This window comes from Linderina pennispora, assembly GCF_002104995.1.
Source record: "Linderina pennispora strain ATCC 12442 chromosome Unknown DL89scaffold_46, whole genome shotgun sequence".
Classification (NCBI taxonomy): domain Eukaryota; kingdom Fungi; phylum Kickxellomycota; class Kickxellomycetes; order Kickxellales; family Kickxellaceae; genus Linderina; species Linderina pennispora.
Window position 1 is genome coordinate 25858 of NW_024468294.1, and position 15694 is coordinate 41551.

Here is a 15694-nt window from a genome sequence, read left to right on the forward strand (position 1 = left end):
TCCACATTATAAAGGATACTTTTCATTTTTTTCTCCTACAAATACGACCACAAACTCTTTCAAGGAAATGGAACTGCGCGCCAAAATACTTGTAGGCAAGTCGCATCATATGCCGATATGTTCAATATTTTCCTAGGAGAAAAATTAAAGCTAAAACCAGTTTTTCATTCTTATTTTCCTCGTTTGTAGTCGGTGGCGGAGCTATCGGTGGGCTGGTTGCCTGGCGCCTTAGCATCAACCACAATCTCTCAGTGTCGGTAGTCTGCCGGTCCAACTACGATGCAATTTCGCGACACGGCTACCGCATCTCTTCGGCGCTCTACGGCGAAGGCACGTACATGCCAGAGTCAGGTAAGATGACCTTTTTATCGTGAGAAACACGAGCATGTCGTGGCTTTTTTATTCTACGTAATCTACGCCATGCATGCAATTCAGAACATTCCATTCAATATCGCGCTTTGTATAGTGTTTGCCAGTGTTGAGCAGGCGCAGTCCGCAGGGCCCTATGACTACGTGGTGGTGGCATTGAAGGCGCTGCCGAACATTTACGACTGCCCGTCGTTAATCGCGCCGGTCATCAGTGCCAACACAATGATAGTTCTGATGCAAAACGGCATTGGCATTGAGGCATCGTTTGTCGAGCGCTTCCCCGAGGCGCCGCTGGCCAGCACCGCGTGTTTTGTGTCGGTCAAGCAGACATCCCCAGGCCATCTGAAGCACGGCGCATTTGCCATGCTGGCAGCCGGCATGCACGACGGATTCCGGACGCGCCCGAATATCAGGAAGCTGCAGCAGCTGCTCAGGATCCTGGAGCACAACCAGGTGAACTGCCTGTACGAGCACGATGTCCAGCCGTACCGCTGGCAGAAGCACATTCTTAATGGCTCGACTAACCCGGTGTCGGTGGTCTGCGGCGGGTCGAGCTGCCAGGAGATGGTCAGGAATGACCATTGCTGCAAGCTGCTGCAGGAGCTGATGGCGGAGATTTTTGTGCTCGGCAAAGCGGTCACGGGCAAGGCGTTCCCGGGGGTCGATGGCATCGTGGATCCGCAGTCGGCGACGGACTACATCAAGTCAATTCCGGTGCCCGTCTACACGTCAATGCTGGTCGACTCGCAGTGCAAGCGGCCCATGGAGCTGGACGTCATCCTGAAGAATCCGATTTTGCTGGCCGAAAAGCACAACGTCGATGTGCCAAATATGAAGGCCATGTATGCGCTGCTGTCGATGATTGAGGCCGGGTACTCGAAGTAAAACTACTTTTGTTTTGTTTTGTTTTGTTTTCAATATATTCACTGCCTAATCTTGTAGACCTCTTTATATCAAAACAGGCCGTTGGCAAACTTGTCCGCAGTGACCCAGCGGCTGCCCACGACCTCGACGTCAATACGCAGGTACTTTTGCTTGGCGCCATCCATAGGGGTAGCCATCTTCGCGTACTCCTCCCATGGCGGCAGGATCGCCGAGTGGTGGTCGTCCTCCACTGCGTCGCCAGCAACCACAGGCGAGTAGAACGACATGCGCGGACGCTTCTGCGCTCCCGCCGCAGCCAAAGTGGGAACCAGCTCCTTGCCGGATCCCGCCAGTCCCACCACATTGCTGTCCTCTTCCAGCGAGCGGTCGCCATAGTGCCGCACAATGCCCTGCTCAGAGACCTCCTGAGTAGCTGCTGGGTATGTTGCGCGCAGGACCCGTGCGGACGCAGGCCGGTACTGCTGCTGCGACTCGAATCCGCGCATAGCCGATGGATCCGCGTCACCTGCAAACAACACGTGCTGGACATTCTGGCAGAACATCATCGCGTAGTCAAGCGGCTTCGCGGACTCGGCCGGGCGCTGCTGCGACACAACCGACAAGGACGACGCCGGCTGGTGCATCACCATATCGTCGTGCAAGCTATCTGCTGCAACACCGCTGGCCAGCCCACGCTTGATCCACGCATGCAGCCCCGCACTCTCCTCCATCGTCATCGGGCGCATCTTGTTGCTGCGCATTTCATCCGCGCTTACACTGCCAGCCGGTTCGCTCGCAGAGCTGTTGTTAGCCGAGGAGCTGCCGCCATCCACCTGCTGCGTCATGGCCGAAATCGACCGCCTCACGCGCTCAATCAGCGGCGGCTCACCCGACGCCTCGCTCTCGTTGCGCTGCTTCGCGCCAGAGATAAGCAGCCGGGACTCGGCCGCTGGCAGAATGCCCGCACTCTGCGAGCCTCCTGCCGTCAGCGAGTTGTCCGACGTGTAGAGCGACGGCAGGGTGAAGAGCGAGAACGAAAACAGCATTGCCATCAGAACCGCTCCCATTGCACGCGGCTTGGCCACTGCCGGCTGCACCGACAGCTCAGTACTGCCAGCTTGCTGCTGCTGCTGCTGCTGCTGCTGCTGTTGGGTCTTGGGTGCGTTGACCGGCAGGGACACGCGCGGCCGGATGGTCCGCGGCACAGCATTGGCCGCCGCCTTGGCTGCCGCCGCCTGGCGCAGTGAGTTCTGGGCCGAAGGAGCTCCAGGCTTCAGGGAAGCCGGCAGCACAGGCGCAATGGAGCTCAGCAGCGAGCCGCCGACAAACTCCTCGTCGACCTGCATGGCATCCGAGGGCTTCGATGCGGCGGCCTGGCTGTCACTGCGCTGGCCCGCCACTTGCCCGGCGCTCTTCTTTTGCTGCTCGCCGCTGGTGGAAGCAGCAGTGGACGAAGGCTCCGATGGCGAGGCGGTGGTTGTGGCAGCAGTGGTGCGTCTGAGCTGGTCGCGCTCCGCTGCCATAGCATTGAGCCGCTGTTCCATTTCCTCGAGCCGCTTCACCAGCGACGTGTTAGACTCGCGCAGCTCCTCGACCTCGGACTCGAGCTTGGTCAAGTACTCGCGCTTGCGCTTGCGGCTCAGCAGCGCTGCCGCACGGTTCTTGATCAGTCTCTCCTGCCGCTTCTGCGCGGCTGGGTCGGCGCTGCCGCCTGCCTGCTTTGCTGGCGCCGCTGCCATGGGGGCAATCGACGGCTTGCGTGCCTGAGGGGCGTGTGCCTGTGCAATCGGACGCAGCCCATGGTCGGGGTCGGCCACCTGCATGGGCGCCTGCTTCTGTGCCATCTTTGCCAACACGCTCAGCCCAGGCGGTGTATTTGAGCCCGAGCGCGGCTGCCCACTGGCTGACTGCACCTGCGGCTGCTGCCGGGGAGCCAGAGGTGCAATGAGGCGCTGCGAAGCGTTGCTGCTGTTGCTGCTGTTGCTACCGTTACTGCCGCCGCTAACGCTGCGAGCTGTAGGAACCGTAGCCGGCGCTGCTGAACGTGGCGGGGACGGTGCCAATGGCCGCGGCCGCACATTCTCAGACGCACGACGTGGCGACGAAGCATTACTGCCCGATGAGGCCACGGCGGTAGCTGGTGTGGAGCCCCTTACTGCCTGTGCTGCTTCTGTAATACCGGCTACCTTTGGCGGCGCAGTGGGTCGCCGCTGCTTCTTGGCTGGCGGCGGAGTGGCAATAGTAGAGGGAGATTCAGACACAGACAATGTCTTTTGTGGGGCAATATTCGCCATTGGCGTTATCAGGCTAGTGAACGGCAGCGACGCCAGAATCGGCACCTCTGCGCCCACGCCGCTTGTTGTGATTGTGCTCATAGCTGGGACCGACGTTTCGCCCACCGGGCTGCCGGAGCTGGCGCCACATAGGGCTGCTGCCGACGACAGCATTGACACCAGCATGTCCGGCGACGCATTGGCAATAGCCGCAACCGTCGACTGATCCAGGATATCCATGCTCGGCTCTGCCGGTGAAAACGACAGCGGGTTTGTGGCCGCACTGGCCGCCGGAACCAGCGACAGCGGCAGTGGCGATCCGCCATTCTGCACTGGCATCATCACTAGTGGACTGCTACCAAACGCTGCACTTGAGAGCGACGGCATAATGGCATCAACACTCACCGCGCGCGACTTGCTATTGCCATCCATGGCCTCCGTGTTGACAAACTGCTGCAGCCACCCGTCAAGCATTGCATCTGCGGCGGTAGTTGTGCCCGCCACTGAATTATCCACTGTGCTCGGAAACATTGGCTCCTGGGGCCCCCAGCCTGTGCTTGATGTCGCCAGCGGATCCGCCGCACTGAAGGAACCGTGGTTGCTGCCTGAGCTCATGGACCATGCCGGCGACGAACCGCCGCCACCCACAGGCGAATCAAAAGTGAACCCACCAGCCCCTGCACTAAGCCCACTGAGCACGTCGCTGAGCTGCTGCGAGTACTCTTGCAAATCGGCGTCGCTCATTGCCAGTCCAGACTCATCGCCGCCCTTGGCAATAAATGTATCGTCAATTGAATTTCCACCTAGGGCTAGCGTTGACGCCTGCTTGATGGCTGTAGGCGCTTTTGTCGTCCGCTTGGGTTTTTGCGTTGCTCCAGCCATTTAAAAAGCGTGTGTATAGAGATAATAGCGGTATGAGACAGATAGGAGGCAGGAGGAAAGAGGAAAGATATAATGTGCTTTGCACGCAGGAAAAATAGAGGAGAGGAGGAAAACAGGGAGGCCAAGAACGAAAATCTAATGACCCCTTCAGAAAAAAAAAATGCCAGCCTGACGATTTTCCCATCCCGTTTCCGCGAGGTTGAAAAGTAGGAGCGATGCACGCCCATGCGTGATGATCAGCTTTTAATAGTCATTGGGGGGAGTAAAATGGCTGCTTTCTTTTTCGCCATGAGGGGTCCGCAAGCAGCTGACACAACCTGTGTCCTGTCGCGCCCTCAAACCTCCACATTGCTCGAGACTAAAGGAAACGTTTTATTCAGTTGAATGCCTCCGCAGCCTGCTCTGCGGCCATGGCCAGCGAGCTGGCAGCCTTCACAGTCTCAGCCAGCTCCTTCTCAGCCAGCTCACACTTGGCCCTAATCTCCTCTGCCTGCTTATTGGCCGCGGCCACTTCCCCGCGCAGACTCTCGGCCTGTTGCTCGGCAGCCTGCAGCTTCTCTTCGACCGCGGTCAGCTGGTCCACAGTGATTGCCTTGTCGAGGCGGTCCTGCAAATCGCTGGCCGCGCGCTGGCTCTCAGCGGCCAGTTGCTCGGCCTGCGCCAGCCGCGCCAGAACGTCCTCCTCGCGCTTCTGCAGCGCTGCCACTGCACTCTGCGTCTGCGTGAGCTCGCCCTGGACCTCGTCTAGCTGCGCACTGAGCGCCGATGCCTGCTCCGCGGTCGCCTTGGACGACGCAGAGTGCTGGCTGGCCGCATCTGCGAGCTGCTTCTGCAGCTGCTCGTTCTCGGCACGCAGGCGGTCGAGCTCGGCCGATGACGAAGCTGCAACAGCCGGCGACGGCGACCGGGTGCCAGGGGTTAGCTGGCTGCGGGAAGTCGCTACGGGCGCTGCTGCTGGTGCTGCTGCTGCCACTGGGGCAGGCGGCGGGGCAGGCGATGCTGACGGAGCCGGCGACCTGCTCGGTGTCGACTGGGCCAATGGCGAGGGAGCAGCCACAGCCGGCGCCGGTGCCGCCGAGGTCGCAATCTGTGGCGCACTGCCGCCAGCAATCAGCGGGCCATTGTTGAAAATGGTCTCCATATCGACTGTGACAGGCTCGGCGGTCTGGCCCGCGAAATACTCATCGGCCGTCATCGCCGCCCTGCCTGCGTGTGCTGGCGGGTAGATGTCGCTCTGGAACGCCTCTGACTTGCGCGGCACGCGGAACGAGATCGGCTCGATCAACGAGTTTGACGCGACCTTGTAGAACCGCATCACCTCGCAGGTCTTCACGTCCACACCACGCTTGGGCATCACGCCCAGTCCGCGCTGTGGCTCCGGCGACTGGTACTCTGACAAAAAGTGCAGCTTGTCGCTGTCGTACTCGTAGTACCGGATGTTTCCGTCGCCCTTGCCTGCCACATACAGCATGTTTGTGCTGGCGTCGTAGAACGGCATAAGCATGCCCGACGAGAGATCAATGTCCTGCTTCAGCAGCGGCTTCTCCAGATTCGTCGCGTCCCACAGATACACCTCGCGGTCGCTGGACCGAGCAAACCCAGTGGTGACCAGGCGCGGCTCACGGCCGAGCCAGGTGACGCGCGACCCCTTGACGCCCTGGTGCGACACGCCCTCCTGCACGAGCTCGCCCGAGCGTGCATCAAACACCCGCAGCTTCTTGTCGCGGCACGTCGCTGCAATCAACACTCCGTCGTGGCTCCAGTCCATCGAAAGGATGTTGTCCTTAAAGCCCTGCAGCGTCTGCCTGGCCTGCCCGCTGGCCACATCCCAGATCTTCACCGTGTAGTCCGAGCTCGACACCGCCAGCACGTTCTCGGCCACTGGGTTCCACGCCACGTGTCCGACCTTGCGCCCATGCCCTGACAGCTTCAACAGCGGCGTGGTTACGTTCTCCTCGCGCTCCAGCAGGTCGTCGGGCACCCGCCAGATCATCGCCGTGTGGTCCTCGGCTACCGACGCAATAATGTCATCGTCGAATGGCGAGAATGCCGTGTCAAGCACTGCTCCTGCGTGCGCGCTGAACAGCGGGAAGTCGCCGCGCAGCTTTCCCACCTGCGAGAGTGGCACCACGCAGAAGGCACCGCCGCCTCCAGCATCCCAGTTGGCCGCGACGTATTTGGGGTTGGCCGTGACAAAGTTGGTGTCCCACGCGCCCAGAGAGATGCGCAGGCTTTCGTAGCACCCCTCGCGCTTCGATGCTGTGCCGTACACGTGCCGGTACTTGCTAGGTCGAACAAACGAATACATGGCCGTGCGCTACCAATAACTACAAGTGTAAAGGGGTGTAGTTAGCGAGATGACTGCTGCCACAGCCAATTCGGGGCCCCCGCCAAACGCACTGTGCCGTCCTCACCTTGAGATGGGATAAATGTGTGAGAGTAGAAAGAAAATGGTGGTTTAATTGACGCCTGCAAAAGTAGAAAAGAGGTTTACCGAAAGGTTTGAAGCCCAGCCGGTCAATTATTACTACCGCCAAATTGCCTAGAAGCTTGGGCGCCCAATGTTCCCACCCTAACCCCGGACTGCCGGGCTGAACAGAAGCTGCGAATGCTACAGCTTGGACTGTGTCAAGTATCTGTTTTCGACCATGGTCAGCAGCGCATAAACCGTCTCGAGGTGGGGCACCTCGACCCCGTGCTTCTTGGCCAGCTCGATCGGGTTGCGCAGAATCACCGCGTGCTCCATCGGCCGCTTCGCGCGGAAGTCCATTAGCATCGACGGCGTCACTGGCTTCGGCAGCATATCCGTGTTGTTGATGATATCGTCAGGCTTCTCGAACCCGCCAAGATAAACCAGCTTGCTGCCTGTGACCGTCTCGCCCGCCTTGATAATCTCGACCATCAGACTGCGAATTAGCGCCTTGCACTCGGCGCTGTCGAGCATTTGTCTGGTGTCGTTGCCACCAGAAACAACAGAGACCGTGTTGAACGATGCGTTCCAAACAAGCTTCGCCCAGCGAGACTTTTGGATATCCTCGGATATCAGAACATGAACACCATTGTCTCTCCACATCTCGCCCAGCTCCTCCACGCGAGCAGCCACCGAGCCGACATTGTAGTTGGCTGTTGTGGGGCTGAACAGACCCATGTCCAGCAGAGTAACCACCCCGTGATTGATGGTGCCGCTGGAGGGCTGGCTTGAGTCGAGATAGGCAACAGTACTGACGATGGGGTTGTTTGGGTACCGCGCAGCATACGGGCCCTCGATCCCAATGCCGTTCTGAATCAGCATGATGATCGTGCGCGGGTCCCGAACCGCCGGTGCAATGATGTCAGAGCTATCCACCAGGTTCGGCAGCGCCTTGGTGCACACAATGACAAAGTCATAGATTTCCCCGTCGGCAACAGCCTCGGCGACAGTGCGCACAACATTATGCGGGCGGTACACCTCATCGCCAAATGCCAGCGAGTTGATGCGGAACCCGTCCTTCTTGACAGCTTCGTAGTTCGACCGGCACACAGTCGTGACATGCGCTTTGCCACTGACATCCAGACGCCAGGCATAGATACTTCCAAGCGCGCCAGTGCCAACCAGCAGGACTTTGATAGGGGAATTGACAGCAGCCATTGCTTAGAAAGTGAGCTTCAGGTGTGAAAAAAGTGTAGTGGGTGGATGGAAGATGCAGAAGAGCAAGCAAGCAGCGACAGCAGGACCCTTCTCTGGCAAAGCATCTTATTTCCACGGAGTGGCCCGGGCTCCGTGAGAGAAGCGATTGTCCGCTTTTTGCCACAGAAATCCACCCACGAGAACATTCCCAGCCGCTTGCCATCATGCTTTTATGCACCAAGCCCATCTGCTATATAGGCACCATCATTTATTGCACACGATTAGGGATCACTTCAGATAACCTTTCTCAATCATAGGCAGCAGCGCGTAAACAGTCTCGAGATGAGGCACCTCGACGCCATGCTTTTTTGCCAGCTCTATCGGATTGCGCAGAATAACCGCATACTCCAATGGTCTCTTGGCGCGGAAGTCCATCAACATCGACGGAATAGTTGATGTCGGGAGCCCATCTGTGACTTCAATGACACCCTCGGGCGTTGTCTGGTTATTAAGCGAGGTCAGCTCACTTCCAGTCACTGCCTTCCCTGCCTTGAACACCTCAACCATCATCTTGCGGATCAGCTCTGTGCACTCCGGACTACCCAGCATCTGCCTGGTGTCGTTGCCACCAGAGACCACCGAGACAGTGTTGAACGAGGCATTCCAAACAAGCTTGGACCAGCGCGATACCTGGATGTTGTCGGATATTCTAGTTTCCACGCCACTAGTGGTCCACGCCTGGCAGATTTCCTTGACACGGGATTGGACCGACTTGACGTCGTAGTTGGCAGCCGTCGGGTTGAACAAGCCCATGTCCAGAAGCGTGAGGGTCCCATGTCTGACGGTACCGCTGCTTCGGTTGATTGGCATCAATATACGAGATAGTACTGACAATGGGGTTGTTTGGATACCGCACAGCATACGGGTCCTCAATACCGATGCCATTCTGGAATCAGCATAACGGCTGTATGTGGGTCCTGAACTGCCGGAGCAATGATATGCGATGTATCGCCCCGATTCGGCAGCGCCTTGGTGCACACAATCACAAAATCGTAGACCTGTCCGTCAGCGACAGCCTCATTGACAGTGCGCACAACCCTGTGGGGGTGATAGACGCTATTGCCAAATATCTGAGAGTTTATACAGAATCCATCCCTCTTGACCGGTCTCGTAATTGGACCTACACACGACTGTAACCTGCGCCTTGCCGCTGACATCCAGACGCCAGGCATAGACGCTTCCAAGCGCGCCCGCACCGACCAGCAGGACCTTGATGAGAGAATCGGACGTAGTCCATCGATTGCCACAGGAGCACGAGGTAGTATGAATGGCGCGTGTGTAGGAGAACGAGAATGAGAACGAGAGAAGTCATGTGCAGAGTGGCAGCAGCAACTGGACATTTATATTACTCACATTATTTCCAGCTTGGGAGAAACGATTTTCCGTTTTTTGTGGAGAGGCACGCGCAGTGCAGCATGATCTATACAGGCCATCTGCCAATTTCCAGCAGCGGACCTGGGCCAGCACGCGCCTCTGTCATATCGTGAGAACATATTGGCGATCTGGGTTTATTTTAACCTTGTTGTGAGTCATTGCAGATACCCCTTCTCGACCATGGTCAGCAGAGCGTACACGGTCTCAAGGTGCGGAACCTCGACGCCGTGCTTCTTGGCCAGCTCGATCGGATTACGCAGGATCACCGCGTGCTCCATCGGCCGCTTCCCGCGGAAGTCCATTAGCATCGACGGGATGACGGTCACAGCACGTGTCTCTGTGTCCTCGATGACCTGATCAGGACCAGACCGACCATTGAGCGCAGGCAGCTTGCCCCCCGTCACTGCCTCGCCAGCCTTGTACACCTCGACCATCATACTACGGATCAGTGCCTTGCATTCAGGATTCGCCAACATCTGCTGTGTATCGTTGCCACCCGAGACCACCTGAGGCCGTGTTGAACGATGCGTTCCAGACCAGCTTCGCCCAGCGCGCTTTCTGGATATCCTCCGAGAACTTGTACACGACCCCGTGGTCGCCCCACACCTGGCACAGGTCCTTGACACGAGCCATTGCCGAATCCACGTCGTAAGTTGGCTGTCGTGGGGCTGAACAGACCCATGTCCAGCACAGCAAAGTTGCCATGGTCGATCGTGCCATCGGTGGGCTGGCTGGCATCGATGTAGGCGATGGTGCTGACGATGGGGTTGTTCGGGTACCGCGCAGCATACGGATCCTCAATCCCAATGCCGTTCTGAATCAGCATGATGATCGTGCGCGGGTCCCGAACCGCCGGTGCAATGATGGACGAGGTATCGCCTAGGTTCGGCAGCGCCTTGGTGCACACAATGACAAAGTCGTAAACGTCTCCGTCGGCAACAGCCTCGTCGATAGTGCGCACAACCCTGTGCGGGCGGTAGACCTCGTCACCAAATGCATGCGAGATGATGTGGAAGCCGTTTTCCTTGACGGTCTCGTAGTTTGACCGGCACACAGTCGTGACCTGGATCTTGCTGCTGACGTCCAGGCGCCAAGCGTAGACGCTGCCCAGCGCACCGGCGCCGACTAGCAGGACTTTGGTAGGAGAATCGGGGGCAGACATCGCAAAGAGTGAAAAAAGCAGATAATGCGAATTGAGAGGAGGAAACCAAGCTTGAGGAGCCGCCGCAACAAGCCGAGCGAATCGCCACTATTCTTATACTCCCAAATCTTGGGCAATCTGTGCGCCATCCTGTTCTTGTAGAGACGGCGCGATTGCCCGCCAGACCAAACGGTGTTGCAGCTGTTTTCCCACACCTTGCGCATCGCAAAGGTGTCGCCGTTTTTGTTGAGAATGCCGCCCCTCGAATCAGGATTGCTCTTCCAGTTTTCTAAGCAATTCCCCAATTTGGGATCTAAAGGCATGGCCAGCCATTAGACCACCGAGTCCACCAGCGGAGCCCATCGCGCAGTCGGGAGAGAAGCCAACCCCCGCCCAGGCAACAGAGGCTATAGCGTAAGACTGTGGCGTAACCATACCTGTCTCTCGCAAGTTACTGGCTTCCGCCGGATGTGGCTGCCTCTTTGGATAGGGTCTTGAACCTACAGAAGAAAAGCTAGAAAGTGATGCTAGTGTAGACTGCTCTGCAGTGCGAGGGGAGGAGGTCAACAAGGGCAGATACTTAGCAGACTCGTGTGCATAAAGAGAAAAACTCTGAGAGCAGATCCTATGGCTGTATATGCCACTCCAGATGCCCTCTGCCAGTGCCAAAAAGCTGCGACCAGAGACATTTAGACCCAGATACAACTCGCTGTGTGCCTGCAGAGCGGGTCACGCATCTTCGTCTCAAGACCAGAGGAGTATGATTCCCTTCAGCCAAACAGACGCGCTGCCAGCCGGTCGGACACCTCAGGACCGGAAAGTATTAAATCTGGTGCGAGAATAGGCTTTTAGATATGTAATTTCTCTGGCACGATCTGCGCAACTACTGCCTCATCTCGCTCGGCCAGATCGCGAACTAGCGCGTGCAGCCACACACTGTCGGCATGTGGATGTAGTCTATTTTAAAAGAAAAGGATGAAAGGGATGTTCGCTGCGAGAGAGATGGCCGTGTTACAAATATATACTGCCTCACGCCTTGATCGCCTCCTCATCATCGCTGTTGTCTTCGACATCAGTGTCGTTTTCCAACTCCTCCTTGGGCTCCTGCTCATCCTCATCGTCGTCCAGCAGCTCGTCGCCGTACTCCTCGGGGTGGGCGCGGAAGCAATCCTGCATGGCCTTGAACTTGTCAATGCAGTCCATACCCTTGGGCTCTTCCTCCGAGTACACAAAGCACGAGAACGCCGACTTGAACTCCTCACCGCATGTTCCGTGCGCCATGCCGCCGAGACACGGGCAGTCCCAGTTGATCTCGCCGGTCTCTGGATCGAACGCCTGCGAAGGCGAGTCGTCCTGCTGCTTAGACTCCTTCTCCTCCTTGGCCTGCTCTTGCTCCTGCTGCTGCTCCTGCTGCTGCTGCGGCTCCTCGCGGGCACCCAGATCAACGCTGTCCAGCGTGGTTGTGGTGTTGTCCAAGCTCGTCGACATTTTATTTTACAATGGGGGTATCACTGAAGATTCGAATTGACCGCAAATTAACTGAAGCGAGGATAAAGAAGGTTGCCAGGATTCTGTCGACAAGCTCGATCCCGCTGCTACGATTAAATAGACGCACCCAGCTTAGTAATGGACTTTTTTTTTTACAGTAATCACCTCCTCGCTGAGGCGGGAAAAATCTACCGCCTGTATCTAGATCAAGAGCTGCGCCTCAGCAATTGGCCACACCAGCAATATCCTATCACGTGCAATGGTCCCAGCGGTTTGTCTCAACATTGCTGGATATCAGTGCACATGAACCAGCCATCGAAGACGTGGGTCACACAAGAGGAATGTATCCCATTGCACTATCTAGACCCTTGCTATATGCTGCACCTGCAAAACACTAATATATATATATATATATCTCTCTGTCAATTTGCAGAAAACGGTGTCTACACCACGACAGCCATGAGATATTTATTCAGCATACTTGGAAAGCTTGGGCTCGTCATACTCAACATAGGCTCCAGTTAGCTCATGTTCAGCAAAGAGCGCAAGGTTCCCAATAATACGCCCGGAAATTTCTGGCGTGATCTTAGTAGAAACAACATAGTCAATAAATTCACCACGCTCAGGCTCAGCGTCCCTTGCGTTGGTGAAGAAGGTCGTCAGCATGTCGGTGTCGACAATACCTGGGTGGACTGCAATGGCAGTGATGTCGGGCTCCTCCAGTGCCAAGGTTTGGGTCATGTAGCTGATAGCTGCCTTGGAACCGCTATAGCCAGCCTGGTTCTTAACAGGAGTCTTGAAGACTGCAGAGGTCAGGTTGATGACCCTGCCCCTTGACTGGCGCAGCTGCGGCAGAGACTTCTTGATTAGGCCCAGGGGTGCAAAGACATTGATATCGAATTGCTTCTTCCAGTCGTCCACAGCAACATCAGCAATAGGCGCAAACGGCTCAATGATAGCCGCGTTGTTTACCAGTGCAGTCAAGGTGCCATTTTGGGTAGCAAGATCGACAGCCTGCTGCTGCACAGATTCATCGGTGACATCACCAGCCACAGGAATGAACTTTGCTGATGTCTGAAGCTTGCCTGCCTCCTCTGACACAATTTCAAGAGCACTGGTACTGCGGGCAAGGCCGACAACGGAGACGTTCTTGGATAACAGATGGAGTGTGATGGCCTTCCCAATTCCGCGTGAAGCACCAGTGACGATAGCGATGCTGTTGCTTGAGGTAGTAGCCATGGTTGCGGGTTTCTATTGTTATTAGGTGGATACTAAAGAGGAGAGCTGACGGTTTGGATACTGCCGGGCACACCATGCCCTTTTAAGCCATTCGTTGTCATAAGCTGCCTGCAAATAAACAAACAATTTAGTCAGTACTATTGTGAATGTAGATGACACATGCAGTGCGGGATTCGTTGTTGGTGGATATTCACACACCTCCTATGATGCGGAAATTTTGACATTGCACCAATGCTTATAATAATTGCGTCTCTGGCTGTTCCGCCCTTTCTGTCTTTGATACTGATGTACATGCATTTTCTCATCAATTGCTGGGAACCTCAGGGAAGACAATTTCCGCACCTTCTATCCGGCATTTCAAGGGCATGCCTGCTTGAATCTGAAGGCTAAAGCAAAAATAGATCTGCAGTAGACTGCAGACGCGTGTGTGTGAACTACAGCTCAAAAATCAATGATCAGACATCACTGGCCTAAATCGATTTTGTCAGCCCGGCTGATGTATACTCGCTGTTTCCTTACTTCTTCCGAGCACATGTAAGCCTTGATTTGCTTACTAAGACAAACTGAATTATGTAATATCGCTGCTGGCCCTTGGGTAATGTTGTGTCTCAGCTACGATACACTTGGATAGATAACCATTTGCAACTGTCTGGTGAACGTCTTCTCTCTAGGCACCTTTCAACCACGTATATTGGATGTATGAAACATGCTATATGAAAGAAGAAAGGAGGAATCGCCAGGTGAAGGGGACGGGTGCCTGTCCAAGTAGTGATGTTAGTCGACTGGAGTAGTATGGGTCGCCATTGTGCCCGAGAGGTTTTGATCCATGGGTTCCTGAAATCATGAGGATTTGGAACCACATGTCTGCTTCTTAGATACATTGAATGAACTAGAATAGTCACCTCCATTACTTTTATACTATCAGATGGTTCTTCTTGTCGACACATCATACATATACAAATGAATAGAAAAAGCGACTTAACCCCGATATACAAGAGATACAAAATTAGTAGTTGAATATATGTGACGGCAGCAGTTGCAGTGGCTATATGTTTCACCTTGCTAACGGAACACACCAGTAGGTTCTTTAAAATATATTGGAAGGATAGAAGAGAATATTGCCATTTGGTACCGATGCAAGTTATTGAGAGTACGTAGCGCAGACTCGAAGCCCTCATTTGTGCCATGTACTCACTTCAACATACCATACGTCGTCCTGAATTCCCGCTTACAAGCAGCACTTTAATGTCTTACCTAGGAATACATAGGATTGTGGTCAATTGGCAGATCATATAGATAGCTTTATGGCTATTCATTACTCATCGCAATCAAGGCAGCACGAATTAAATAATGCAATAGCTTTTGCAGCTGCAGTGAGGTTGCAGTTGTGAGTAGCATGCTTTATCTGTACTCATTATATTTTCATGAGAGCCAATTTTAGGCATCGTATTCAGTACTCGGTACATGTTCTAGTGAATGGTTGCTAGCGAGCATCTCTTTATATCACACATACAAGTGAAGTACGCATATCACGGCATATATGCAACTAGACTAGTCCCATTTAAACAAATACAGCAGCGCTTCTGCAATTGCAGAATCATAGATCTCAATAAACTGGACTACCTATGATTTCCTCATTGTCAATGCTGGAATGGGGTATCTCAGTATTTGTCTCGCTAAGAAGAGTGCCTCAGGAGTTTTGTAATGTGCTCGTTCCGCACAGGCATTCCTCAGCCAAGCGAGAATCATCAGAGATTTATCAAGCGATTAACATTTATGAGCATTTTTGTCATGCGTTTTTCAGTCACCAGCATGGCACTTTGAGCGCCCGCCAGATAAGCCTGTCGCCTTTCGCCTCTCTACTCTCCGTTGCAGGGTTTTGACAAACACATTTTCTTCAATTACACAGTATGAATCGGGTGCTGAACCGGCAGCAATAACACTGCGCAGTCCGCTAGTGGCTCGGCGTACGGTCAGCCGTGCTTCTGAATGAGCGCAACAAATCGCAGTCCCCTGCAGTCCCAGTCACGCCAGACGAGGACAGTTCGCGTGTCACCAAGGTATCACGCAACCTGAGCAGCATTTTCCAGAGCAAGCAGCAGCCGGCGCCTGTTGACCCGCGCTTCGAGGTGGTTGATTCTGGCTACGGTTCCTTGGTCCTCGCCAAGATGCCTGCGTACTCGCAGTTCTACGCACAGGTCGGACAGACGCTTGGCCAGTCACCGCACGTCACGTCGCGGGCCACCACAAAGGGCGCTGTGGCAGTGGCAGCATTGAGGCCGCTGTTGGGCCGCCGAGCGTTTGTGCAGGAAATCTCGACCGAGGAGACCCCGGCGGACGTGTTGGTGGCGCCCAAGCTCACCGGCGATGTGTCGGTGGTCGAGCTCGATGGGTCAG

At 55.4% G+C, this 15694-nt stretch overlaps 3 protein-coding genes across 3 annotated transcripts; all 3 read right to left on the reverse strand.

Moving 5' to 3' along the window:
• Nucleotides 1-6848: 6848 nt before the first annotated feature.
• DL89DRAFT_132854 (2-dehydropantoate 2-reductase) lies at nt 6849-8077 on the reverse strand. Its single transcript, XM_040883333.1, has one exon. The coding sequence runs from the start codon at nt 8014-8016 to the stop codon at nt 7000-7002; it is 1017 nt and encodes a 338-aa protein (XP_040739469.1). The 5' UTR covers nt 8017-8077; the 3' UTR covers nt 6849-6999.
• A 1507-nt stretch (nt 8078-9584) lies between these two features.
• Nucleotides 9585-10591, reverse strand: DL89DRAFT_276271 (ApbA-domain-containing protein; the record flags this gene model as incomplete). Its single annotated transcript, XM_040889391.1, has 3 exons — nt 9585-9905; nt 9967-10086; nt 10121-10591. The coding sequence occupies 3 exons, from the start codon at nt 10589-10591 to the stop codon at nt 9585-9587; spliced, it is 912 nt and encodes a 303-aa protein (XP_040739470.1).
• Nucleotides 10592-13675: 3084 nt separating this feature from the next.
• On the reverse strand, nt 13676-14325 carry DL89DRAFT_132954 (uncharacterized protein). Its single transcript, XM_040883334.1, has 2 exons — nt 13817-14325; nt 13676-13731 (listed from the first exon to the last, which is right to left on the reverse strand). The coding sequence occupies exon 1, from the start codon at nt 14245-14247 to the stop codon at nt 13906-13908; it is 342 nt and encodes a 113-aa protein (XP_040739471.1). The 5' UTR covers nt 14248-14325; the 3' UTR covers nt 13676-13731; nt 13817-13905.
• Nucleotides 14326-15694: the final 1369 nt, after the last annotated feature.